The sequence below is a fragment of the Varanus komodoensis genome, unplaced genomic scaffold (genome assembly GCF_004798865.1).
Source record: "Varanus komodoensis strain SLA01 unplaced genomic scaffold, ASM479886v1 scaffold1, whole genome shotgun sequence".
NCBI classification, from domain to species: Eukaryota; Metazoa; Chordata; class Lepidosauria; order Squamata; family Varanidae; genus Varanus; species Varanus komodoensis.
The window spans coordinates 15,660,077-15,686,040 of NW_025335268.1; the positions used below are offsets into that span (position 1 = coordinate 15,660,077).

At 44.0% G+C, this 25,964-nt stretch overlaps 1 protein-coding gene across 1 annotated transcript; it reads left to right on the forward strand.

The window, feature by feature from the left end:
- The first annotated feature begins 166 nt into the window (after positions 1 to 166).
- On the forward strand, positions 167 to 25,842 carry NFKBIE (NFKB inhibitor epsilon). Its single transcript, XM_044444605.1, has 6 exons — positions 167 to 772; positions 18,570 to 18,672; positions 19,842 to 20,073; positions 20,168 to 20,256; positions 21,449 to 21,697; positions 23,954 to 25,842. The coding sequence occupies exons 1-6, from the start codon at positions 396 to 398 to the stop codon at positions 24,017 to 24,019; spliced, it is 1,116 nt and encodes a 371-aa protein (XP_044300540.1). The 5' UTR covers positions 167 to 395; the 3' UTR covers positions 24,020 to 25,842.
- The last annotated feature ends 122 nt before the right edge of the window (positions 25,843 to 25,964 follow it).

Here is a 25,964-nt window from a genome sequence, read left to right on the forward strand (position 1 = left end):
GCAGCAAGCACGCTGTTCTCCAGCGCACCGCCCCCCCCACGCCGCTACGCCTGCGGAGAGGGAGGGTGACGTCCCACTGCCTGCCGCTAGAGGGCCGCTGCGAATCCGGAATCTTCGGCGGGTGGAGGCGGACTTCATTTCAGCGCGGGTGGGAGGAGCCGCCCCGCCTGGCGAGGTATCGGGGTGCGCGTCGAGGCTTCTGCGGACCGACGCGCTGGGTTGCCCTCTGCTCCGCCTCCTCCTCTTCGGCATGCAGGTTCCGCCGACTCGTCCTGCCGGGCTGCCTGGGTCGCTGCTCCTTCCAGGCCTCTGAACGCCGGGCCAGAGCCGAGCTTCTCTTTGGCCAAGCCATCGGGGGAAAGCCTCTCCGCTCCCTCCGTTGCTGCCGCAGCATCATGTCGACGGCTCGAAGCTGCGACGGCAAGAAAGAGGCGCAGGTGGAAGGCGGCGGCTCGTATCTAGAGGACGGGCAATGCGACTCGGGCATCGGCTCCATCCGCTCCCTGCACGGCCAGCTGGGCGAAGGCGAGCCGCGATCGCTGGCAGCCCGGGGGGCTCCCGATCCGTCGTGCATTGGCAAAGAGGGAGCCGCGGACGCAGACGAGCGGCTGGATTCTAGCTACGGCTCCTCGTCCTTCGTCGAGTCCTTAGCGGGGTTGGAAGGAGAGGGCTCTACGCCTGCAAGCGAGGAGCAGGAGGCCGAAGGAGAAGAGGAGGAGAGGCTCAGGCAGGTGCTGGGGTCTTCCTCGTTCCTGTGCGAGGACGGAGACACGTGAGTCATCCCATGCGTTCTCACGGGCTGTTGTGAGCTACACGCTGTGTGTCTTGGTGTGGTTCTTTGTCGCAGCTATGTGCGTGTGTATTAAGGAACGGAGCCCTTGGAAGGCTGGAAACTTGACGAGAAATAATGCCTTTTTGGAAAGGCGGAGGAAAAGTCCGCTTAACGCTTTCCCTGCCACTTCTTGCAATCAGCCTTGCCCTCGCCCTGCAGTCGGACGTGCATACGCACCCTTTGTGTGCCAGGGATTACCAGGAGGCTGGGGGAAAACAACCGCAGCAACTTTGCTGATGGGGCTGACATTGCAAAACTTACAGAGGCACCTTAGACATGTCATGCCCTCTAACATAAAGGTTACCTTTTTCTCTGTGGAATCAGCATGTTGGTGAATCCAGATAAACCTTCAAAATGAGTGAAAACTGTTGCTTCAGGCATTTTCAAAACACATGTTTTTTCGTCTGGAGAGAGCATGGCCAGGACACAAGAGATGAAGGAAAAAAACATATCTTTTGCCCCTTGCAAGCTTTTCCAATCCTGTAAAGTGCCCTTCCCTGATGTGATGCTCTCAGATATGTTGGACTACAGTTCCCATACTTTCCAGCCAGCATGGCTGGAGAGGATCAGATTGGGAAGGATGCTTTATAAGGTCTGGAATAGATGCTGAGAAGAATGAGAGCTTTGTGGAACCTGTGTTCCTCTTCTAGATAACCTCCCATGAATTCACATTGCCCCAAGATTAGAGGGTTTTTTTGTTCTTTGATTGTGATTGTTAGTTTACAGATCCATATGACTGATTGGTTAAGCAAGCTCCAGTGTGGCCTCTCACTGCTCACAACCCCAGTTTGAAAGGCTTCATTTCTCACAGCAGACATTTGGAGTAGACCGGTGACAAGGGACTCCAGAGGAATCTCCAAGGGGGTCTGAACTGAAGAGTTGAGATCTGACCCCAAGCCCAGATCCTGACATTTCATGGGATCACATTGGCTCTTTCATGACTCTGATGTCTGTGGAGCATCTGAAAAACATTGACTGCTGTTGCCCTTCCAAAACTTTTAACCTCCCCTATTTTCTATTGAAAAGGAAAGGGAAATAAATGAGAGGCACTCAGTTTAGCTAAGCATAACCTTTCTGAACCGTTAAGACCTTTTATAGCCTCCTTTGTAGGTTTAGAGCAGGGGTGAGCCCAATGAGTTAGCACTGTGAAAAGCCAGCAACTTAATCCCATATGACTCCTTCCTTCTCTGATGTGGTGGCACAAGTTTCTCTCATGACCTCGTTCTGAGAAATCTGTTCCGAGTGAATGACTTTGTCTGTTGTTTTTCTGCAGCTTTTGGTTAACTGTTTTTCCAGTGGGTTGGTTACATGTAAAAACTATATTGGGGGGCGGGGGTTCCCTCCTTATCATGGTGGAAAGCATAGCCTACATTCTGTTCTCTGCTCCCAAATGGAATAGTCCACCAGTCTCTTTTCTCCTCTCCCTCCTGTGTCTCATCCCTCTTCTTCTTTTCCCAACCTGTCTTGCTTCCACTTTCCTCACCAGCATTGGTGAGGTACCTAATTAGGCATGATGGCATCATGAGTTGTGCGCTGAATGGATGTGAAGAGGCCATGGGGGGTGAGCTTTTCTCTTTCAAGCTCTGTGCCTGGAGTAGCTTTTCTCCTGGGTAGGTAGTGAGAGCAGATGGAAGCCTAGAAGGGGAAAAGCTCTTGGAGTGGAGAGGAGCTGCAGTAAGAGAAAAGTGGGGGCCAAGGGGCAGAGGAAGGGTGCTGACCTTGGAAGGGAGAATTGGAGTTCTGACCCTGATCTTAGAAATGGAGGTTGGAGATCTGCCCCCTCACATGTGGTGAGGAGAGCACCTGCAGCCACCTCTTCAGCACTGGAAAATCCATTTTTGAGAGGCGGGAAGGGGGTGTTCTGGTGGGTAGGATGGGGAAAAGTCAAGAGAGGCCAGGGTTTGAGTTATCCCGAGTAGCCTCTAGCCTGCTTCCATTCCCCTCCTCCTCCTCTTGTGGTGCCATGAAGAGACAAACTCAAAGCTCACGGGACAGGGAGGCCAAGATCACCTCTGTTATTCCTTTCATCTTGCTGACAAGGAACAGGAATCTTGGCAGCTTTTGAGTCTGGGGTCTCCTGAGCAACAAAGGTGCATTCCATGGGATTGTGCCCTAAAAGGTTTGAGACCCAGGCCCACAGGATAGAAATTTGCATAAAATGTGCACATGTTATATCTATAGATACACAGGTAGAAATGATGGTGATAATAAGCAATACAGATATTATTTAAATATCAGAGAAGAGAAAGCTAGGCAGTCAATTTTGCGTAAAATAACCTCAATTAAAAGTTAATTGAGCCTTCAGCTGCCTCCAGGAAACAGGCCCACCAGAGCCCCTGTCTCCAGGAGGTCCTCAGTCAGAGAGGGGGATGTGTGACCCTTCAGATGTTATTAGACTACAATTGCTATCATCCCTCTGCACTGTCTGTACTGGCACAGGAGGATGGGAGTTGCAGTCCAACAACGTGGATCTGGAGGGGAACATGCTTTAGGCAATGACAAGTACTGGCAGGGTTCCATGCTGGTGCCCAAAATGTGAGTTGCTTGAACTTGGAGCCTTTAGATAACAGGCAGTCGGAGTCCTGTAAGATAAGCATTTGTCTCTTCCTAACACTGTTGATTTCCTCCTGTGTGGACCTGAAAGGATGTATATGCTTTAAGAAACAGGCTGGTCTAGCCAAATGCATTGCTCCTTTTTTGCTAGAAGAAGCAGTTCCTGGCCTTGTGCCCTCAAGCTGAGGGTGCCTTGTGGGGCATAGCTGGGACTTGTGTATTCACTATGCAGTTTTTCTCAGACTCCACAGGCAATATTACCTCCTTGTACAGTTCTAATTATGAAAGAACAGAAATCGTGACTTCATATTTCTGTTTCCTCTTTTTTCCCAGCTACCAAAATGGGATTGGAGTTGACTGTAGAATGAATCAGTGCCCTTGTCCCAGGGCAGCTGTGCTAGTCCCATGCAGTAAAGCATTCATACTCACACAACACATAAGACTGGTTGATATATGTGTACAATGTCAAGTGAAAGCTTTTATGTATAAATTCCCCATCCGCGATAGAATTCACCTATACCTTCACTACAAATACTTCATATTATTTTTATTTAAAATATTTTCCTGCTGCTTTTTAGGACTGTGTTCTCACAAGGTGTTTCTGTCAGATAAATACAGAATGTTAAGTAATGCAAAAAAATAAAAGCATAAAAGGCAGCAGTAAGACTCATTAACAGTAACAATAGATGCTAAAAGAATAGTAGCAAAAGATAGCAGTATCTGGCTATGCATAATATAATCAAAGCAAATAAAGTTAGCAGTCGCAAAATGTGCTTCTAAAACTTAAGCAATTTGGAATAAATAGGCCTTTAAGCGTGCAGTCCTGTATATGTTCAGCCCTGCATAGGACTGCACCCTTAACGTTTGCTTGCAGTAATGGGGCTATATGAACCTCCTCTGGCTTGGATTTCCAGAAATGTGTTGCCGCTCTGTCAAGGCCCCCTCGCAGCCTAATTGCTTACATCAGCAGGCTCAGGGGTAGGCCTCTGAACATTATCTGTAAGGACAGGCGAGTGCGCAGGCTTGCCTTTTATTCAACAGCTATAGGGTGGGAGAGGGGAGATGCTGAAACAGGTATAGCATTGTCCTGGCGTCTCTAGACATTCCTATAACTGTGGCAACACCAAAACAAAATACTGGTTTCAATTGCAATTCTGTCTGAGTGCTCATAGCCTCTGAAGCAAACGTTGTAGCTTTTATGACTGGAGATCCATTCAAGTACACGTTAATTTTGTTTTGTTTTAATTTCTGAGGTGTGTATATCAATCTTCACATAGGGGCAAAAACCTGCCATATAGAAATGTATGCTTTTCCGTGGAAGGGTTTAACCTTCTCTTCATACTGTCCTCCAGGTTCTTTCTTTTGCACATGTGTTTGCTGTTAAGTCACACCTTAACCTTTCTGCTAGCTGTTAAAATGTTCAGATTCTGCAAGCCTTGCTATTTCACTTGGGAAATAAGCTTGGGGAATGAAATAGATGCATGCATATTTATGTCATGTTTATGATTTTTTTTTGAAACACAGAATTTTGCTAAGGTTTCTGTGCCCAGATAAACTATGTGTCATATTCTGCCTGCAGTCCTTTCCTGTGCCTTTCTCTGGTGACTCCACCTACATCCAAGTTCTTCTGAACTACTAAAACTTAATTTCTTTAAAATTTTACTTTGGGCTTTCTTGCAATAGGATTTCTTTCCTGCAGAAAGAAAGGTTCCTCCCACCCCAGTTGTGCCTCACAGAACAGAGAGGCAATGTGGTCTAGTGGTCAGAGCTTGGTGTGGAACTATGGAAGTGCAGGGAAAACCCTCTGAGACCCCATTGTCTCTCATATCCTGTAAACTTCTGATCCTAGAGGAATCCAAAAGACCGTTAGAATATGACTGCCATTTGCTTTGCTACTTGCCAAAGCTCTGACATTGTAGCTTTTGTTTAGTGAAGCATGGGATTCCCCTCTCCCCCCCCACCCCACGCCCCAGCTAAACTTCAGCCTAGAGAAACTGTGTGGAAACTATTGTAGCTATTTTGGTAATGTTAATATGCTTGTGGTCTCTAGTAGGAGGCAGAGGCAGCAGGGAAGCCATGATGGCATGTGGTGGGTGCCATACTCTGCCCCGACTGATGGGAAATCACATGTTGGTGACTTCTAGGCTGAGGTTCATTGAATAGAAATGAGAACGAGAACATCAGTACATTTATTTAATCTGAGTCAGACTTTTGGGGGCAGGCCCATGATAACTTTTCACACAGTAGCATTTCAAGCTTTCATTGATTAGACCAGATAAGTTAATTGATTCCTTCTTAATCAAACAAAATGAAACTGCATGGTAGTTGACAGCATGCAGCATGCCAATAGGTCTGAATACCAGGCAGCAGGTCCCATCTTATTATTCTATTGCTTTACATGTATATTGAGCCTTGGACGAGGAGCCAGGCTGGTTTTTTAGTCCTTCTCTTCATTTTGTCCTCACAACAAGGTGGCTGTGAGGAAGACTAGGCTGAGTGGGCCATAGTCACCCTGTGAGCTTCATGGCCAAGTGGGCACTGGAGCCCAGATCTGAGCTCAAGTCCAGTGCTCTAACCACTGCACCTGGCTGGCTCTGTGTCTTGGACGAGACACAGGAGATACTGTCTCTTCTCAGAGATTCCTGTTGCAACATAGGCCCATATGTTGCTCAGGTTTCTACCCAATGACAACCTAAGGCTTAAAAGCAAAAGTGAACAAAAATCCTTCGATTATCATGAACAAGCCAGCATAATAATCACAGGGAGTCTAGCTTTCCCAGCCAGTTCTTCCTTCCAGTAGGAGTGACTAAGCAAGCCAGAGAAACTAAACCACTCTGGGTTTCCACTTTGGCCAGTCCGAGGAACCAGGCTTCCAGGTTTGGATATTATGCTAAACAACCCAGTGACAAATAATTATTTAGCAGTTCCCAGTGGCAGCAGGACTGATGACTAACATGGGGACTAATTCACAATTGGGTTTAAAAGCAAAGCGTTGTATTGTTGTAGTCATGTGCATCTTGATCCAGATCTAACCAGCTGATGAATTTATTAATTGCTTACATTAACTTGCTTGATGAAGATTTGTTTAATTGGATGATGGTTTGTTTAATTAGGTGAGGGCCTTCTTGTACTGGGAAGCTGTATATAGGAGGACATTAAGCAAGCTTTAAACATCCAATTCCTTTATTCACAGTGAAGGTAGGGTAGGAAATCCAGTCCAAGAAGCATCCAAAAATGGTTATAATCATGCCTGAGGGAAAGGTTATTATCTTTACAGAAATTCATATGGCTTCTCTAGCATAGTTCCCAAGTTAGATTTATGGTGTTGCCTAACAAGGTGGAATAATGGTTAGAATGTTGGACTGGGACTATAAAGATCTGGGTTCTAGTCTTCTTAAGGCCATGAAACTTATTGGGTGAGTTGGGGCCTGTCACTGCCTAAAAGGGTTGTTGTGAGGATAAAATGGACAGCTGCAGCAGCAGGAGGATTATGTAAACTACTCTGGGTCTCTTGCAGGAAAAAGGGCATGATATAAATATAATAGGTACATAAATTGTGAATTATTCTTGAATTTGCAATCTTTCAGTGAAGGGAATGCTGGGTTTTGTCATATGCATGATTGTACCTTCACATAGCTGCGTGTTTGGCAGCCATATGAAGAAGTCTTTGGGCAGATCAGAACCTAACCTCATGTGAAAGAGTTTTATGTGCATACTTAGAGCCTCTTCACAGCTGCCCAAGCTGTCTGTGTGTGAGAGTGTGGTGCCAGGGAACAAAGCTGTCTATTATATCCTTCTCATACATGTTATTAATGCATAAGGTCACAGGAATCTTCAGAGGTTCTCATACAACTGATCTGTTTGCTTCCCTGTGATTGAGCATTCAGAATGCATGGGCAGTTTGTGTATATCCAATCTGAGTGGAGGAGCATGCAAAACAGAAACTTGCAGTTCATCTTACTTTATGCAATACGATGTGAAAGCCAAGGTGAAGATGATGATCTTCACATTTGGCCAGAGAAGGATCAAAGGCATAAACATTCACTGGCTAGTTTAATCAGGCTTTCCAAGGGAAAATATGTTTGAGTTAAAACCTTGATTACTGTTTTCTAGTCCACAGTGTGTGTGCATAGCATTTGAACTTAAGATCCTAGAACTCTATTATCAATTTACAAGATTGTTCTAGCCTTGCAGCTTATTTCCTTATGTCTTGATAACTACAAGGCAAAGGATTCATAATCATCATGCTTTTGAAGAAAAAGTCCTTCACAATTTCTAAATGCATTATCTTAATTTTAAACTTCTGATTATGGATAAGTTGGAGCCTGCATCACACTGGAGGTGTGTGCTTCATTTCAGACATCCGTGAAACATAGAAGCTGAACTGGAAGGAGTCTTTGCCATGTGCACAGTACATAAAACATGCAACTGATAAATCTTTCGGTATCAGAAGCCACCTCACAGCTACCTTTTTATTTATGCTAAAGATCGTATTCAATTTCCAACAATAAATGATCAATAATACATAAAATTATAGAAGTACAAGGATCTAACAGTGCTTTGAACACTTTGGGTGGTATAAAGATGCCCCTTACAAATGAATACTTTTATTTCTTTATTTGATTTCTAGTTTTTTCCATTAGCCACATGGCTCCCTGGGCAGGTTACAACAACAAAACCATAAATACAATATAAAATATGATGTAAAAGCAAAAATCACAAATTACAATAAAACCCTAAAACCATAATACCATAATTAAAACCATTATAAAAGCACCACTGACCGAACTAATGACTTCATAAAAAGTGTTTATAACTTCAGTCTGCATGTTCAATTTCATACATAATTCTTAGCCACATTTATACATACATTTCATATGCATCCAGTGAAACTGAAATATTCACTTTTATGCAATCACAATTTCATTGTTTTTCTTTCTCATTTATTGTTGTTAAAATTTCACAATAAGCAATGAACTAAAAATAAAAGCATGCTGACAAGAAATCTTAACAGTGACATGCCTAAATGTACCCACCCCTTGAACATCACCTAAAAATAAGGCCTGGTTTATATGTGTGGTAAGAAGAGGGAATAGAAGCAATTGTATCATTTCAGATTACAGATGAAGGATGCCAGTTTTGAATGGCCCTTCATGTAAAAATAAAATGACATTTCTTTGCAAGAAAAGCTAGAGTATCAGACACCCTCGCTCCCTGTTGCACTAGTTTTCTACTTAGCAGGGACATTTTCCTGTACAAAGGCATTCAAATTATGGTCCTCAGAAGCAGACCGTCCATTCTACCACCTCATTTTGCTGCATGTCTAAACTAGATCAAAGGATGTTTTTGACACCTTGTAAAGGTGAGAAGGGAGGAATAAGGTGAGAAGGGAGATTAATATTGTGGGGAGGAGAAACTTAAATTCTGGAATCTACTCAAGCGAAGTGACATTCCCAGACAATAGGAGGAACCTATGTGGGAAAAGATAACTGCTTGTATGACTAAGGAATCCACAGGGTTTTAATCCAAATACTTTAGACCTTCCTCATATCGGAACGGCCATGAGAGGTAGGTTATGTTTGGAGTATTTGACTGACCCAAGGTCAGCCAGTGGGCTTCATGGCTTGGTAGAGGTTTGTGCCCATGTTTTCGCGGTTCCTCTCCAGCCCTTTTAACCATGATAGTCATGCTTGTATTGTAGTTGAACTGTTAGTGGATGGAATGTATGCTCCAACAGATTGTTCTGTATGAGAGTCCACTGGTTTTTATGATGTATCTGAACATGAAGAGGATGTGGAGACACCCCCAATTGTAGTTGTTGTAGACAGAGGAAGGTGTGATGCTGGTTAGGGGTAGATGTACCTGTTCAGGTGTTGTCTCCTTTGGTTGTCCCCTTCAACCAGCAGGACATGGGCGTTTCCTCTGACCTAATGTGCTGCTTGTTAATGCCAGCTTGGTGCATAATAAGATAATTTATTATTATTTAATTGTGATTTAAGGGCCTGACCTGGTATATGTCACCAAGACCTGGCTGGTCAAGGTGGGCTGAGGTGGTGGTCCCACAGCAAATGTTCACCCAAGTATGTAAGTATAGCACCAACATAGGCTGGTGAGTAAGGGAAGGGAGGCTGCTTTCATTTATAAGTGGACTAATATGAAAAATAGGCATGATTGGGCACTTGCTGATGGCCCATATCTCAGCAGGGGCCCGCTGACAAGAACCCTCTGGAGTTGCTCCAGTGTCTGGAATTGGCAGTGAGGGAATTCTGTGGGCCCATTGTCATGGTCAGTCAACTTCATGATGAAGTTTAGATAGATGACTGGTTTTCTCCTATGAAGGAGTGACAGTTTGATTTAAAAAAGACTAAATTTCCAGAGACTTATGGAATCCTGAGAGATTCCTGAATGCTCAGGAGTTTCTAGTTGATGTGGCTGATGCTTCAGTCAAAGGTGCAGCCTCTCTGTAATACAGCATGTGCAATACAGATGTAGTATTTCTCAAAATTTTGATGCCTTGGAAAAACCTGGGTTGATCATAGCATAATAAAGTTGGAAGGGGCCAGAGGGCCATCGGGTCCAGCCCCCTGCTCAGTGCAGGACACTGGGTTAAACCATCCCTCTCGGATGGCTGCCCGTTTCATCTTGAAAGCTTCTAGTGTGGAGGAGCCTACAACTTCCCTAGGTAATTGGGTCCATTTGTTGTACTGCTCTGAAAGTCAGCCAGTATTCCCTGATATCTAGCTGGAACCTGGCTTTCTGTAACTTGAGCCCATTATTCCATGTCAGGTCCAAATACCTGATCTGGAACGTCTCTCAGTATTAGCCTGACCATATCTTAAGATCTTCAGGAATGGCTCTCCTCTGAGCACCCTCACTGGAGAAAAAAATGCTGTGCGTCTTACAACTGGCGCAGCAATTTTTCAGAGCCAGCCCAAATTTTCTTATTTGACCTGAAATTTTAACTCAATACCCTGAGTTAATTAGTTAATCCTTTCTAGTTGCCTCTCGGCTGTTCTGTTATGACGATATTGTTTTATTCTTATTTTATAGTCTGTTTTATATGGCTATATCTGATCAGTCACATTGTAAGCCATCATTGGTATTCACAAAGATGAAGTCTAATTCAAGATACTTTAATAAATATCAGATTTAGTTTTTCTTCCTTTCTAGAATTAATGCATGCAGAACTAAGCTTATGAGCAGCAAGAGCCCCAGTGGTAACAAAACTTGTAGTAAAATTATTTATGAACTGTCCAAAGAGCTTAGCCTATTCGCTAGTATAAAAATGTAATAAATAAATACGCTGGGGTTGCTTGTAAAAATAAACAAATCAAATATGGCCTTAACACGCATCATAGATATATGAGGTGCCTTCTAGCCTCCCCTAACCTAGTTTTTTCCTAGTTGGGCCCATCATTTTTAGCCAGCATGGCTGTTGTTGGCTGGGAATGATGGTAATTATGGCCAAGTGCATCTGGAGGGCACCAGACTGGTGGGTGGCTGTATCCTAGGTGCTTTCTTCTGCAGTGTGAAAGATCCAGGCACCCTTTACAGGTTCTCCCTGATGCATTTATCCCGTAGGCTTTTCATGTCATGAGAACTCAGTCTCAAACTGGCATAGTCTTAAGCCAGCAAAGCTCACTAGCTTGGGCAGTGACCAGAGCTCAGTGGCAGAGCATTCCAGGGTCAGCCCTCAGCATTTCCTGTTAGAAGGATTATTATTATTATTATTATTATTATTATTATTATTATTATTATTGCAGCATTTCTATGCTGCCCCTTGCCGAAGCCTCGGGGCAGCTTAAAACACAATAAAATACATTGAAGTACAATAGAACGTAATAAATTACCTCCAATTACATAAATACAAAGAATATGCTGCGATACCCACATAATCATATAAAGTTAAAATGGAGGAAAGACCTCTGCCGGGGCCTTGGGAGAGCTGCGAGCCATCAGAACAGAACAGAAAATACTGGGTTACATAGACCAGGAGACATCTTCCCATGACCATTTTTGTGATCCTTACTGAATTTGCCACAGCAGCACGAGCAAAGAAGCAATTTTGCAGACTGGGTGCCCATGAACCATGTGCCTCATTTGAAAGTAGAATCACATTTTTGGAAGCCTCCTGGCTGGAGCACAGTGCTGTTTTCAAGCTAAGCAGATGCCAGTCACATGTCCTGTTTGTTGGGGAAATGCCCATTTTTAATTCCATGGCAAATGTAGTGGGTATATGTGCCTGCCAGTACCTGGAAGTTGCCCACAAATGAGGATATGTGTCTGAATTCAGCTCTTTCATTTCCTACATGCGCCTTCACTGATCCCCATTGGCTCACGCTATTGAAGAAAGTTGGTGTATTGTTGCATTTACATCCTGCTTTTCCCTTAGGGAGACTAAGATAGTGGACACACTTTTCTCTCTGTTTTATCCTCAAAATATCCCTATGAGGTAGATTAGACTGAAAGTTCACTCGGTGAGTTTCATGGCCAAGTGGGGACTAGCACACGAGTCTCCCCAGTCTTAGTCCAACACTTGGATCATATACCACACGGTCTCTTTCTTGCCTTTCTTTCATATTCTCAGCTGTATATGACACCACCCAATGTGAAAGACTCCTGAAGCTGCTGTCCTGCCATCCCTGTTAACATCATCTCTGTATAGTCTGAATTGCCTGATCCTGCCTAATCTTGGAACAGGGCCAGGCCTGGATGGAGGACTTGAGTCCTGCATTAAGCAGGCAGTTGAACCCAGTGGACTGCTAGGTTCCTTCCAACTGTATGATTATAAGTACATTGTCTCTGAACCGTGAGAGGTAAACTGAGTGTTGGAGGTTTGTTAGAAAACACAGATGGGGAGCCACAGTAGCTCTCCTGAACCTGGGCCCCTCCAGATGATCGGACGACAACTCCCATCATTCCCAGCCTGTTATAGAAGTTGCAGTCAAATACCTCTGTAAGACATCAGGTTGAGGAATGCTGACCTAGAGGTTTGATGAAACATGAAGCTATGTGGTCTCGGATTCATTGTATAACTTCAGTGGATGGTATTCCTATCCACAGTTTTCCATCTCAGATATTGCAGTGGAGGCATGACCGTGTACAGAAAGGTAGAAATAATTTACTGAGATGAGGATATCCAAGAATTTTGCCCATGATATTTAGATAACTTCCCACTTGCTATTTGACTGTGTCAGCACTGTGTTACATAATTCCAGGTTGGGAAATTGGAAGGGGAGGGAGAAATTACATTAATAGCTGTTGTGCAGGAAAGAGGACTCAGTTTTAGAACTGTGCCCCTGTCTTTCTTTAGCTACACCAAGTTTGGGAGGGAGGACCTAAACCTTTAAGCTCGGCCTAGAAATAGTGTGATTCCCTATAGGGTGTGTGCTTAATAGCTCTGTGAAGTCTGAAGGGAACAGTATAAAATCCAGGTCAAACTGATCCAGGCCAAGACAAACTGATGTTTTCCTCACCACCCCAACTTGCTTCTTGACATGCATGATCAGGGATGTCCCACTTAGACTCCAAAATATCTCCACTGTTTCTCTGTGTGTAAGTGCATATTAGTATTTCAGGTGATTCTGCAGACATAATTCTCTGATGAATCATGGTCAGGGCTCTACATGTTCCTTGTTTCAGATAAATCAGTTTAAATTCTGGACCAAGGTAACCTCAGTTCTGCTTCAATTAAGGTAAATTAAGTAACCTGTATAAAATGTGCAAGTAAAATCCTAATGTACTTGTTTATTATGTATATTCTGTTATCTGTAAGTCATGAGATGGTACACGGTACAGTGGAGATAGTTCCCCAGCATGTGTTCTTCTTTGGCTCTCCATCCAAAAAACACTCTAGCTTTGATATTCTACCAGGTGTTGTCCATCCATTTTGGTTCTATTTTTCCAGCTAGTAAGGATTACAAACATAATGTTTATTTCTTAATAAAACCTTTGATTTTCACCTCATGCCTACTGTACCTTCATGCATTCAAAAATGTGCTTACCTGCAAGCCATTTTGCCCCCTCATTCTACAGCATATAAAGACTGGACAGCTTGTGGCCAGGCTATCTAAAGGAGTACCTCTTCCCATATGAGCCTACCTAGCACCTTAGATCTGCATCTGAGGGAGCCTTCTCCTCAGGAAATATGGAGGGTGGCAACAAGAAGGGCCTTTTTGGGAGTGGCACCCCAACTCTGGAATGAGCTTCCCAGAGAGGTGCCCTCTTTATACTCTTTTTTGGCGCCAGGCAAAGACTTTTTTATTTCACTAGTATTTTGTTAACCTGTTTTTAATGGCATTTTAACAATGTGGTATGCCTTTTATGATATTACTAGTTTTGTTAAGCTGGGTGCATTTTTATTCTTTTAACATTTTATTTGACTTGTGTTTTATACAATTTACTGTTTTATATGATTTTATTATTGTAACCTGCCCAGGGAGCCATGTGACTAATGGGGTGGGTTAGAAATAAAATCATAAATACATAAATAACCTACAACGACTTTGTAGTGGCAGAACTGCTTTTATTATTTTATGCAGTGCTAAGCACTGAAAACAAGATCCATCCCCTCTGCAGTGGAATTTATAATCTAACCACATACTTTAGTCCCATGCTTCTCTGTTAAAGCATGAAGAATTAGGAACCACCTGGGACAGGTGCCATGGCAAGGTTCCTGTTTTCATATGTGACTTGAGATCATGTGGAAGTAACTTCCCATTCTGAAAAAGTGACATTTCAACCTCCCCTCCCCCAGGCACAGTGAATATTTGGAGAAATATTTCAGTAAAAATGTTAAAACTGAGAGAGTGTTTGCCTGAAAATGTTCCTGATAGCCCACTCTCACTCTAGAATAGGAATTGCTGTTTCTGCCAGCTGTTTTAGGGAATTTTGGGAGGAATTGAATTGGTAGGAATCCCAGAGAATCCTGTTTTTTTCTCATGCTAGTTGTGTTTTGCTGTAGCAGATAAAAACAGCAGCAGTTAAAGTTCAATCCAAATTGTCTTGGAAAGTCCCTGTTCCCAAGGGCTCTTATCTCCTGCATTCTTTTAGGAAGCAAGGAAGGTAAACCTCTAGTCAACATGGTGAAGCACAGGCTGGAGAATATCTGCAAAGATAAGCTGAATCTGTGTGAACAAAATGGAGGGACTCTCTAGCAATTTGACACCAGCCAGGGCATAATTAAGAACAGGGCTAGTCAACCTGGCACACCTAGATGTCCTGGAGTACAACTCCTACCAATGATGTAGTTCAACACTTGTGGAAGGCATGAGGCTGAGGAAAGCTGCTTTAGATGCTATCAGGCAGCCTATGGCAGTTATAGGTGGCCTATACATGCAGTCAGTCAGTCTGCTAAGGGCACAATGCTATGCACGTCTAAACAGAAAAAAAACCATACAGCTCCCAGCTTGCCGCAGCCACTATGTCTAACAAGCATAGGTTTGCACCCTGAGTGACACAGTGCATTGACAAAGTACTGACACACACATTTTGCATGTTCATAGTGCTGTTCAGAACTTTGTGGATTAACTAATTGGATGTTATCGCTCTTTCTAGAGCATCTATTGCAGTGTACTGGAGATTCGCTTCCCTGCTTTAGGCTTGCCTGTACTATGTGATAGTGAACCTGGAGACTACCTCCAAGATTGTCAACCATTCTTTCCAGAAAGGAAATGTAGACTGGGGATCCTGAAACATGAATGTGTCTGATGGAGGGTTCAGCTCTTGCAGGATATATGTTTATCTTAATCTTACCTCTAGTGGGCCAGGTGTTGCAAGGCTTTTGTATTGCTTCAAAACACTGTCAAGCCTGTTTGACCAGAAGCTGTGTTGGAACTCAAGAGAGGGTCAGTTGTGTTAGTTGCAGCAAAAATAACAAGGAGCCTTGTGGCATCTGAAAGTCTAACATATTTATTCTGGCATAAGCTTTTGCAGACTGTTCTTCAGATGTATGAAATGATCCCAGCAAAATAGTCAATTAATATACAAATATTGGGGGTGATGGAAGCACCATTCAGAAGAGAGGCTTTTCTCAAGCTACGTATATGTCTTTAGTACAGTTGTCTGCCTTTGGATCGCCACCCACTAAAGTAATTTTTCCACCCCTTTGCTGCTCCACATCAAGTGTAAGTAAAGTAAATACAGAAATATTGAAGGCACAGCCAATTTCAGGAGTCTAATTGTGGCTTTTGGGGCAGAAGAGAAGGCCCTACCAGGACAGGTTGTATCTTGATGGCACCAGTCTGCTGCCTTCCTTGCCCCAGCTGGAATGCCCACCAATCCCTTTTCCAAGGTTAGGAGAAGCAGCTAGTGAAATTATTTCTACGCCGACTATAGGAGCAAGCAGCTCCAATGTTGGAGCTGGGACTCTGAAAAATTTTATGACTCTCTCAACACTATCTAGGATTTTTGCATAAGATATTTTAAGCTATATTTGTAATTATAGTTAAGGTATTCTGTATCATGCTGTAAGGATAAATCAGATTTGAGGCATGATTCATATAACATTAATCCAGGTACCTCTTGCTTTCTTTGGTAGTATTAATTATGAGCATATCAATCTTTGGAGCTAGATAGCTCAGACTGAAGATCTTGCAGAACTGAATGTGAGACCAGTTGCAAAACTTGCAGATCTTTCCAGATAAATGGAGTTGTGTTTTCTAAAACATTCTGTTTCTGTCAATTTGTTTCAGCCATACTTGTAAATAGCCATTTGCTCCATTCTCCTGTCAGGAAAGTTTATGTGTAAATCACAATGTACCTTCCCTTCCCTTCCCTTCCCTTCCCCCTTTTTCAGATGACAATGTAGGTTTATGTGGGCAGGGGAACATTAAAATTTTCTGTGATCTAGTAACTGAACTAGAAAGCTGACTTAAGGTGGGCTTACCTTGCCTGCAAACTGCAACAGAACTGAAACTTGACTGTGGGGCTCCCTATAAATCAGGTGCTTCCCACCAAAAGTAGGAGGTTGCAGGTCTATTTTTATTTCCTTCAGCAATTTATGGTGGCAGTTTTCATGAGGGCCAGAGTTATAAAGGCAGGGATAACTGAGAAAAGGTATTTATACATGGAAAGTCTGAACCCAAACATGCTCTAACTTTCCACACTATTTCCTGCTGTGTTGTCATGTTCGCTGCTTCCACTGCAATTTTCCTGGAGTGCTATAAATAGAAACCAGCAGTACTTTCATGCAGATGATCTATATGGCCCAAAGGTCTGTTGAGGTCACGTGCTGGTTCCAACATGTTCATTCAGAACTAGAATTGCCAACTTATTCTATTTTCCTCTTTCTTTTTTAACTCAGTTCTTGTTCCTTCAACATCAGTGGGAAACACAGACAGTATGGAGGGTGAAGCTTGTGGAGCAGGCCAAAGGATGGCAAATATATTACAAAGATTAAAAAGGAGGGTTCCCTGTGGGGCATGGCCTTAACAAACAAACGAAGGAACAACGGAAGCCTTAATCAAAATCAACGTGTGAACATGAACCATGAACCGGAGGAGAGCTGCCCAGCCAATTTCCTCCCACTGCAGTGGACGGCCTTCAGCCTTCTTCTGACAAGTGCAGCTGTGCAAAGGCGCCCGTGGCCCTCCCCCACCTGTTGCTGTGGCAACTGTGGTGGGCAGGGAAATTCCCGAGGCCATGTGACCCTGGGCTTCCCCTGAGGCCTCGCCTGCTGATACAACTGCAGAGGCTTTTCTGCCATGATTTCAGCTACCACACATGGAAATTTCTTTAAAGAATTCTGCAGGTTTCTCTGGCATGGCCTCAGGCAGGACTATCCCTAGACCTTTTTGCCCCTCTTGGACAGGAATCCCGGCCCGGCTCCTCTCCCCACCCTCCCCTTTCCCCCTGCCTTCCTGACTGCTCCATGACCTGCTAGTGCCATTTTGCACCTCTTTAGCCTCTATGGAAATCCCCTTTGTACATTCGATGGATGCAGAAGTGGTTTATACTGCACAGTAAAAATGATTCTTTCATTTGAAAGGGCCATTTTCAAGTGCATTCCGATTTTGAAAAGGTTCATTAGCTAACGGGAAATGTCTTGTAAACTGAAGTGCGCCATATCAATGGCATTTTTAAAAAAGGTAGATGGAGATGCATCTTGAAATTATTCTGGAATTATTTTTAAGTGTTGGGGTCAGTCCGAATGAATTCCCCCCTCCTCCCCCCAAAGAGAAATTGGCTTGGAGATCGTGGGTATTAGAAAAGGTTTATTTGTTAGCTTTAGTGCATGCTTAGTGTATCATATTTATAAAGTTGCTTTTGCTTTTCTGCTCTAGATCTGTATACAGTACAGCCTGTTTATATCTCACATAAAATTGCTTTGTACAGCATTTTTGTGTATGATACTTAACTAGGCAGTGATCTATATCTGCCTCACTTGTAGTCATATTTTATTTCTTTTCTGGGTGGTTAAGTATTAGTGGAAACATAGAAACAGCATGAGTCAGAAGGGGTCTCCTGGGCCATCTAGTCTGACCCCTGGCTCCAGCTGGCTCCACTCACGCCATGCCCACCATGTGCATGTCTAGCCTATTCTTGAACACCCTCAGGATTTGAGATGGTAAGCACAGCAAGGATCAATAGCCTTCTTATTAACTGATATGGATGCTTTTTAATTTTGTGGAATTCTCTTCCCACCAAATTTGAGGCCTAGTTTGTACATCCGTATTTTTTGCAGAATGAGCTACTAGCAGAGGTGTTAACAGTCTCGGTGGTGCTAGGCCTGAGACTGTGAGGCCTTGAATCTTTGTCCACAATTTTAAGCTTTAATCTTAGCAGGATTGTATTTGCCTTTTCAACTACTGCCATTAAGCTTCTGAAACAGCAGCTGGGGATCTGCACTGAGCTCAAAAACCACCATGAATTTACAGGAAAACATTTTACCTTTAAACATCTCTGTTCGCTACAAAATACATGCTTGATTGGCTGGAAGCAGTAAACTAATTTGCTGTGTAAAGTGTGTATTGGCCTATGAAAAGGAATGTATGTGCAAAACTCTCCAGGAAGATGCATAACTACTGTATTGTATACAAATGCAAGTCTGATATCATTTTTCAGTTAGTGTGTTAGTTGACTGTTCCAGGAATTAAATACAAACAAGCAGCTAAGGATTCCACGTTATTGTAGCTTGGTAGGATTAGACACTGCACCCTAGAGTAATGTCTCATTTCCCCTTCAGGTTGCTGCATTTGGCGATCATTCACTGTGTACCCTCTATAGCACTCAACTTCATTGCCATATTGCCTGTTGAGCTTTTGGAGATCCAGAACAACTTATTCCAGGTTTGTACAGGAGGATGCAGGGGAGGGTTAGGTGATTCTGAGAGAAGGAAACATGCTGGGTCTGAGAATCCAAGGCATTCCTTTGCAGCAGGCTGGTAGCAAGACATATGTGCCTCCGATTCCCTAAACACACTACCTACATACAATATTTTTCACTATATAAGACGTGCCTGACCATACGACACACCTAATTTTAGAGGAGGAAAACAAAAAAATATTCTTAATCAAATGGGCACATAGTCACAGGCACATTCCCCATCACTTCCCCATGGGCTGCACGTCTGACAGACTTACTGCACACACATATTTGCTCTATAAGATGCACAGACATTTCCCCTTACTTTTGAGGGGGAAAAAAGTGCGTCTTATAGAGCAAAAAATACGGTACTTGGCGCAGCGTTCACTTTGTTCCTTGTGTCATGGAGTTCTTAGCTTTCTTGCTGTCAGTGGTCTCAGTCCAGCTTTAGTCCTGTGAAACATCTTGTGGCCTCAACTGGGAATACACATTACCATCTAGATCATAAGAGTAATCCTGCTAGTTTGATGGAGTCCAGTTGAGCATATGAGCATATTTTTAATGTATCAAGAAAGAGCATAGAAATCTACTTTCACATGTGGACTTCATGAAATCAGTAACAGAACATGCAAACTGCTTACTTAACTGGAAAACTTTTTATTTATGTGGATTTAATTTATTGTTGTAAGCCGCCCTGAGGCTTCGGTGAATGGGGTGGCATAAAAATGTTTTAATTAATTAATTAATTAATAAAACTAGAACCCACTCCTTATCTTAGTCCAAGGCCACATTAAAAAAGCAGTAATCCAAATTCTGCAACCTGTATGAATCACAGGCTTGCACAGCTGCTTATTTTGAATAACTTTTTGTGGCTTCTGCTAGTCCTGTGAAGGGACAAAGAACTGTGCAGAGTACTGATGTCTCCTGACAACTGGAAATTCTACTATGCCTCCCACCTCTGGATTCATTAGGTATCACTAATCAGCTCATCTGTTCTCAGGAGGAAGCTTTCAGGGTGCTAAATTCTTTATCCATCATTTGATTCTGCATTTTTGTGGTGGAATTGCAGCACATAATCAGTTCTGCTTCAGTCGCTATCTTTTCTTTCTCCTCCAGCCTCACTCAGTCTGTGTCATTCTCTCTGCCGTTACAGACTCCACTTCACTTGTCTGTATACCTGGAACAGTCCAGAGTGGTGCAAGCACTAGTCCTGAAGGGGGTGAATACAGCACTGCAAGACCGCAATGGAAACACCCCACTGCACTTGGCCTGTGAGCAACAGAACCTAGAGTGTGTCCAGCTGCTGCTGCTGCAGGACCCAATCTTTAACAAGCATTTGGAAACTAGAAAGAACCTTCAGGATCTGCAACTGCAGAACTGGCAAGGTGAGAAGGAGTAAGAACTGCATCTGGAGAGTGTCTAGGTCAGTGCTCACCTGCTTTGCCTTGTAGTAACTTCCTGACTTGTTGCCTTCTCTAGGTTTATCTTGCCTACACATCAGCACCATGAAAGGAAACCTGCAACTGATGGCATTGCTGGTGAAGACTGGAGCTAACATTAATGTTCAGGTATGTCAAGGGCAGCTGGCAGAGCTCCACATCCTGTATATGTCAGAGCCACCTAAGTTCTCTACTATATGATGGAACCATCACGCAAGAAGGACATCTGGTACTGAGTTCAGAATTCAGCATGTTGTAAAACTTCATCATTTATTTCTGGAAAAGAATATGGCTATTATGGCAGTAAAGAGTAATACTGAAAGTGTGTAGGCAGCACCTCCTGAAGTCTTACAAGAAGGGGAGAAGAAGTTAAGGAGTTAAGGAGCTGGGGCTTTAAATGTCTCCTAGCCTTTCACTCACATAGAGTAAGCTAAGAAGCAGAAAACATGTATGCATACTAAACAAATGCCTGCAACATTAGTTGATCTCTCTAATTTGTTCCATGATGTAAAGCTTTTTTTTTAGATGAAATTTCAGTTACTTAGGGCTTATTTATATGGCCCTACATATATCCCATTAAACTGCTATGCTGAAATTATTGCCACCTTCCAGGTCACTGTATGTTGTCTGCAGCTCTAGGGATGGAACTTTCATTGCGATTGTCATTAGAACAGTAACTGAGAGAACTGGAAATGATCAGCCTTGAGAAGAGAAGATTGAGAGGGGATATGGTGGCGCTCTCCAAGTACCTCAAAGGCTGTCACAAAGAGGAAGGAAAAGATCTCTTTTCACTCATCCTTGAGTGTAGGACACGGAACAACAAATTTAAACCATAGCAGACTAGATTCAGGCCAAACACCAAGTAACTTCCTAACTGTCAAAGAAATACAACAGTGGAAACAGTTGCCAAGAGAAGTGGTGGGCTCTCCCACACTAGAGACATTCAAGATGAAACTGGACAGGCATCTGAGTGGGATGGTGTAACTTGGTGTCCTGCCCCAGCAGGAGGTTGGACCCAGTGGCCTAGTTGGCCCCTTCAACTCTACTGTTCTATGAATCTATGAACTCTGGTGCCTAGATTTATAGCTTTAAGCAGCTTGCTGAAAGCCCTCAAATGCTGAAATGTCCAGAAAGAGCTGCCTTTTTCGAATTAGGTGTGGAACTTGTTTTTACTGGTGTTTCATTTTGGGGAGAAGTTTAGGAGCACTGCACTTCCATGCTGGCTCTCCTAAGTTCCAAACACCCATGGGGTGTTACATTCTTTTGGGCTTCTGCTTCAGGGGCTTACTGAAGATCTGTTTTCCTGCTCTCTTGGTCCCAGGATGGCACAAGTGGAAAGACACCCTTGCACTTGGCAGTGGAAAACCATGATGAGATGGCTGTGAAACATCTTCTGCGAATGGGGGCCCAGGTGGATGCCCAGATGTACAATGGTTGTACCCCACTGCACCTGGCTGTAGGCAGGAAAGATGCTGCCATTGCGGCCATCCTCTGCCATTCAGGGGCAGACACCTTGTTGCGGAATATGGAGGATGAGACGGCCCAAGACCTGGCTGATGACGACGATGATGTGAGAACCTTTCTGTGTGTGGCTTCTCTAGAGCAGGGGCTTGTAGGAGGGAGTCAGCAGCCTCAGCGTTAGAAACAAGGCAGGGGTGCAGGCTCTGTGGAGTAGGGCTCCGGAAAGTTTTGGCTCCTGGCAGAAGGTGCTCCCTGCATAGGGCCTGAAATTCTGGCAGTGAGCGCTTGTAATTGCCTCTCTTTCCATGACACCCTTCATACCTGTGATTTGCCAATGCCAGCTCAGATGAATTTGATGTTTATCTTTAAAGCCATACAGAAGGGAGGAGCTGCTAAACTGGCTTGTCTGCCTCTGTGTCACCACCACCAGCACTGTGGCACTATTGCAGCTTCTTTAATAGAGAGTGATTGGAGATGGCAGGGCAGACAGACTGCAACTGTTCTGTTGTACTTGAGTACTTCAGCAGCTAATGGCCTTCTTTGCTTAGGGAGGTTGGGATCTAAGCAAACCTAGAGCTACATGTAATCAGGGTGAAGCAGCATCACTTGTTCAGATGGCTAGTCTGTACTTTCGTTCTTTACGAACACATAGCCAATGGGCGGAAACAGGACTAAGGCAGCCTCCTTAGCTTGTCTCTGCAAAATGTCCAGACAAGCAGATAAAGGAACAGGTTCCTTTCCTCCTATTCTGGAGGAAGAGCAGAATGCAAATAGATTGTGACCAGCATGTTTTTATGATTCACATGTGTGATGAAATGATATCCTCTATAAGCTGGAGGGAGTTACTAGGCTATGCTATGCAGAGAGTAGTTGAAGAAAACTAGAGAATTCCTAGCTGTCTGTATCACATTAACAGCCAGGAGCACAGAAAACCAAATCTGTAAAGTATCTACATGGTGAATCCAGGTGTGAAGGCTTTGGAATATATACAAAGATACTTGTACCATGTCAACTTTTTTCCTTGTATCTGTTTATTCCACGTGCACTTGTAAGGCTCATGGTAGTTTGGCTGTAGATCCCATGTTGTCAGAAAGCTTATACAGTGGTACCTTGGCTCACAAACTTAATCTGTTCCAGGACTCTGGTCGTGACCCAGATTGGTTGTGAGCCAAGTTAAATTTCCCCATAATGTTCAATGTAAATTAGGTTAATCCATTCTGTAACCATTTTTTCAATCAGAAAAATGTGAAGAGAAGTGACAAAGAACAACAAAGATCACGGCCGTCTCCCCACCACCACCCCGAGCACAAGTGCAGTCATCTCCCTGCCACCCCCCCCAGCATGACCGAGAACACACCTGTCATCCCTGCACGCGCCCATCATCCCGGTGTGCGGGGGGGGGTAGACAGGCGCACTGGGGGAAAGAGAGATGGGTGTGAACGAGGCATGCTGGGGGAGGGAGACAGGTGCAAATGGGGCGCACTGGGGGAGGGAGAGACGGGCACGATCTTGGCCATCTCCCCCCCCCACCCTCAGCTTGATCGCAACCATCTCCCCACTCAGGGAGGGGGAGATGACCGCGATCGTGGTGGTTGGGTGGGGGGAGATGGCCAAGATTGTGCCCGTCTTTCCTGCAGGAGTGCGCCCATGATCATGCACGTCTTCCCTGCACAAACGCAGCTGCAGTCATGGCCATCTCCCCACTCGGGAGGGGGGAGGGAGATGGCTGCGATTTTGGTTGCCACCCAATGCGGAGTTCGTGACCCAAGTCAAAATTTTCATGAAATTTTTGTTCGTGACCCGATTTGGTTGTGAACCAAGGCATTCATGAGCCAAGGTACCACTGTATCAGGGTGGGGAACCTCTTCCATTCTGAAAGCCCAATTTCAGAGAAATTCACAGTGAACACAGCTGAAGGACAAAGGGGCAAGTCCCCAAATACCTTCATGTTTTACTGCCCATAACTAGCCTTAGGAGGGGCATTTTAACCTTTTAGGAGGAGGAAAAACCATACAAAAACCTGGAAACCAGCAAATGATTATTGGTTGGGAAGAGGGAATGTGGCAGTCTGAGGAACCACAGAGGACCAGACTTGATTCCTGGCCCTGAGATTCCCCACCCCTGCCCTATATGTTTTCAGAAATCATCTTCCTGCATATGAGCCTATAATGTGGAGTTGAACAGGAGAGAAAGCCTTCTCTGGCATGATATCTGTTCTACTAGATAGCAGTGGTCTTGGGAAACATGTGGTCTGTCCTGTGCACTATATTTTAGTCAGGCATTGAAGCTGTAATATGAATTCCTTGGCAGGTTCCCAGCTCAAATGCTAACCCTGTTGTCATTTCTTCTTCTTTTGCCTTGACAGATTCTTACCCTTTTGCCTTTTGATGACCTGAAGATCTCAGGAAAACCTGTGGTGTGCTCCAGCTGAGCATCCTAAGACTTGAATTGGCTAGTTTAGCTTTGGGAGATGGACCAAAATGCCTCTGCTTCTGGTTGACAGGTGCAGAACTGACTGCAACTAAATCATTTCCCCCATTGTAAAGTGAGCCTTTGTGCTTGTTCAGACACTTTTGATGGTGTGCAAGACTGTGGGAGCTATTGCAGGAGGGCAACTTGTATGTTGATTTTCATGGCTGGATGGTAACATGGAATTGCCTCCTTTTGGAGAGACTGAGCTCACAAAGGCGGGGCCTATGCTTACTCTCCCAGCTTTGTCTAAAACAGAAGAAGATGACTTTGTTTTTTCCAGACTACACTGTGACTAGAGACAGTGTATTAGCCCACATTCTTTTTCCTCCGCTCCCTCCTCCTCCTCCCACAAGTCTGTGCTAGGGGGTTTTCTGCCTCCAGTCTGCTAGAGTGATTTCTATTTTAAAGATGTTTTCTTTCCACACAGACCATTTCCTGATCTGCCTGCAGTTGCTCAGACTTTGTACACTTCATTCAGTAGCCCCTCCAGGCTGCCTTGTCACACCGGGTTTTGCGGTATCCAGATGCAAAATTGCCCCACTTCTTACTTTTGCTCTACCTGTTGCCTCCCATGGAGTATAAACCTTGCAAAGGAGTCAGTTGGACCAGAATGTGTCTTTAAAGCCACACAGCTGCCTCTTGGTTAAACAGAACTTGCAGGTGATGCTCATGGGGACAAATGCAATCTCAGTTGCCTTTGCCTCAGAATAACTGCTGTTCTTGAGACCAAACTAAGGGCATCTCTGCTCTTTTTTCAGCTTTGTTCTGATTGGGCAGTTGTTACTACCAGTTGGGGAAGTGTTAATTTATTTAACTGTTCTGCTGTAAATATCATTTAAGAGCACAGTTTTAAGCTGGCAGCACAGGTCTGTCTGAGGGAAGCATGATATTTACATGCTCCCATGAATAGCTGCTGTGCAGTTGGACTTTCAAAGGGGAAGTGTGCAAGAGGAGCAAAATCTTTTTAACTTTTCACAAGTCTAGAGAGCCAAGTTTAAAATGTGCTGCCACAAGGCAGCTGTAGGTGGCAGCACACTCAAAATGTGGGAAAGAGCAAAGACGCCTGGACACTCATTGGATGAGGCCAATAGATTCCATCTTAAATTCAGCACTGTAAAATGCCAGGAAATTAGGAAGTAGAGAACAGTTCTAGTGCTTGGTGCAGCATCTCCCCTGGGGGGCGATAAAAGCTGGGAAAGTGGCCCCTGACAAAAGTCTTCCCACACTTCTGCTGCAAAGCTTATATTCCAGAAAAAAACAACCATGTGCAAGCTGGGACACCGATAAGATCTTGATAAAGAGGAACAAACCCCAACATCTTTCTGCTCCTCCTTGCTTCACAAGTTGTTCTTTGTTTGAGTGGTGAAATTAATGATCCTGAGCCTTGATGTTTGCAACAGTGTTTCTAAAGATTGAGGGGACTCTGGATTCTTGTGTGTGTGCATGCATGTACATGCGCAGTAACTTTCTGCTTTTGATGGTTGTTCTGTTCTCCACAAGCACTCTCCACATGCTTGCCGAGGCTGGTGAGAGAAGCGTTTGTGTCATCAAGCGGCAGGCATAGGCGCTGCTGATATGCAGCCTTTACTCTACCGGGGAAATTCCCAGCTCCCTCCCTCCTACTCTTTGTTGCTATGGAGTGGATGTTCAGAATGTGGCAAGTCCTGGATGACACAATCAGCTGGGATGTTCTTGGGAGAGGTTTTCCTCTTCCTTCCCTATTTTTTAGAAGACAGAATTCCAAGCTGCAACAATTTCATGTAATAAAAGTTTTTCACCAAACGTCTTGATTTTTGTATCTTGTTTTGCTTTGAGACCCTTGCTTCCTCTTCTTCCTCCCCTCCCCTTCCCCCAGCCTGTCTTGTTTCATTTTTAGAATTTAATGTTGTTTCCCAATAACAAAC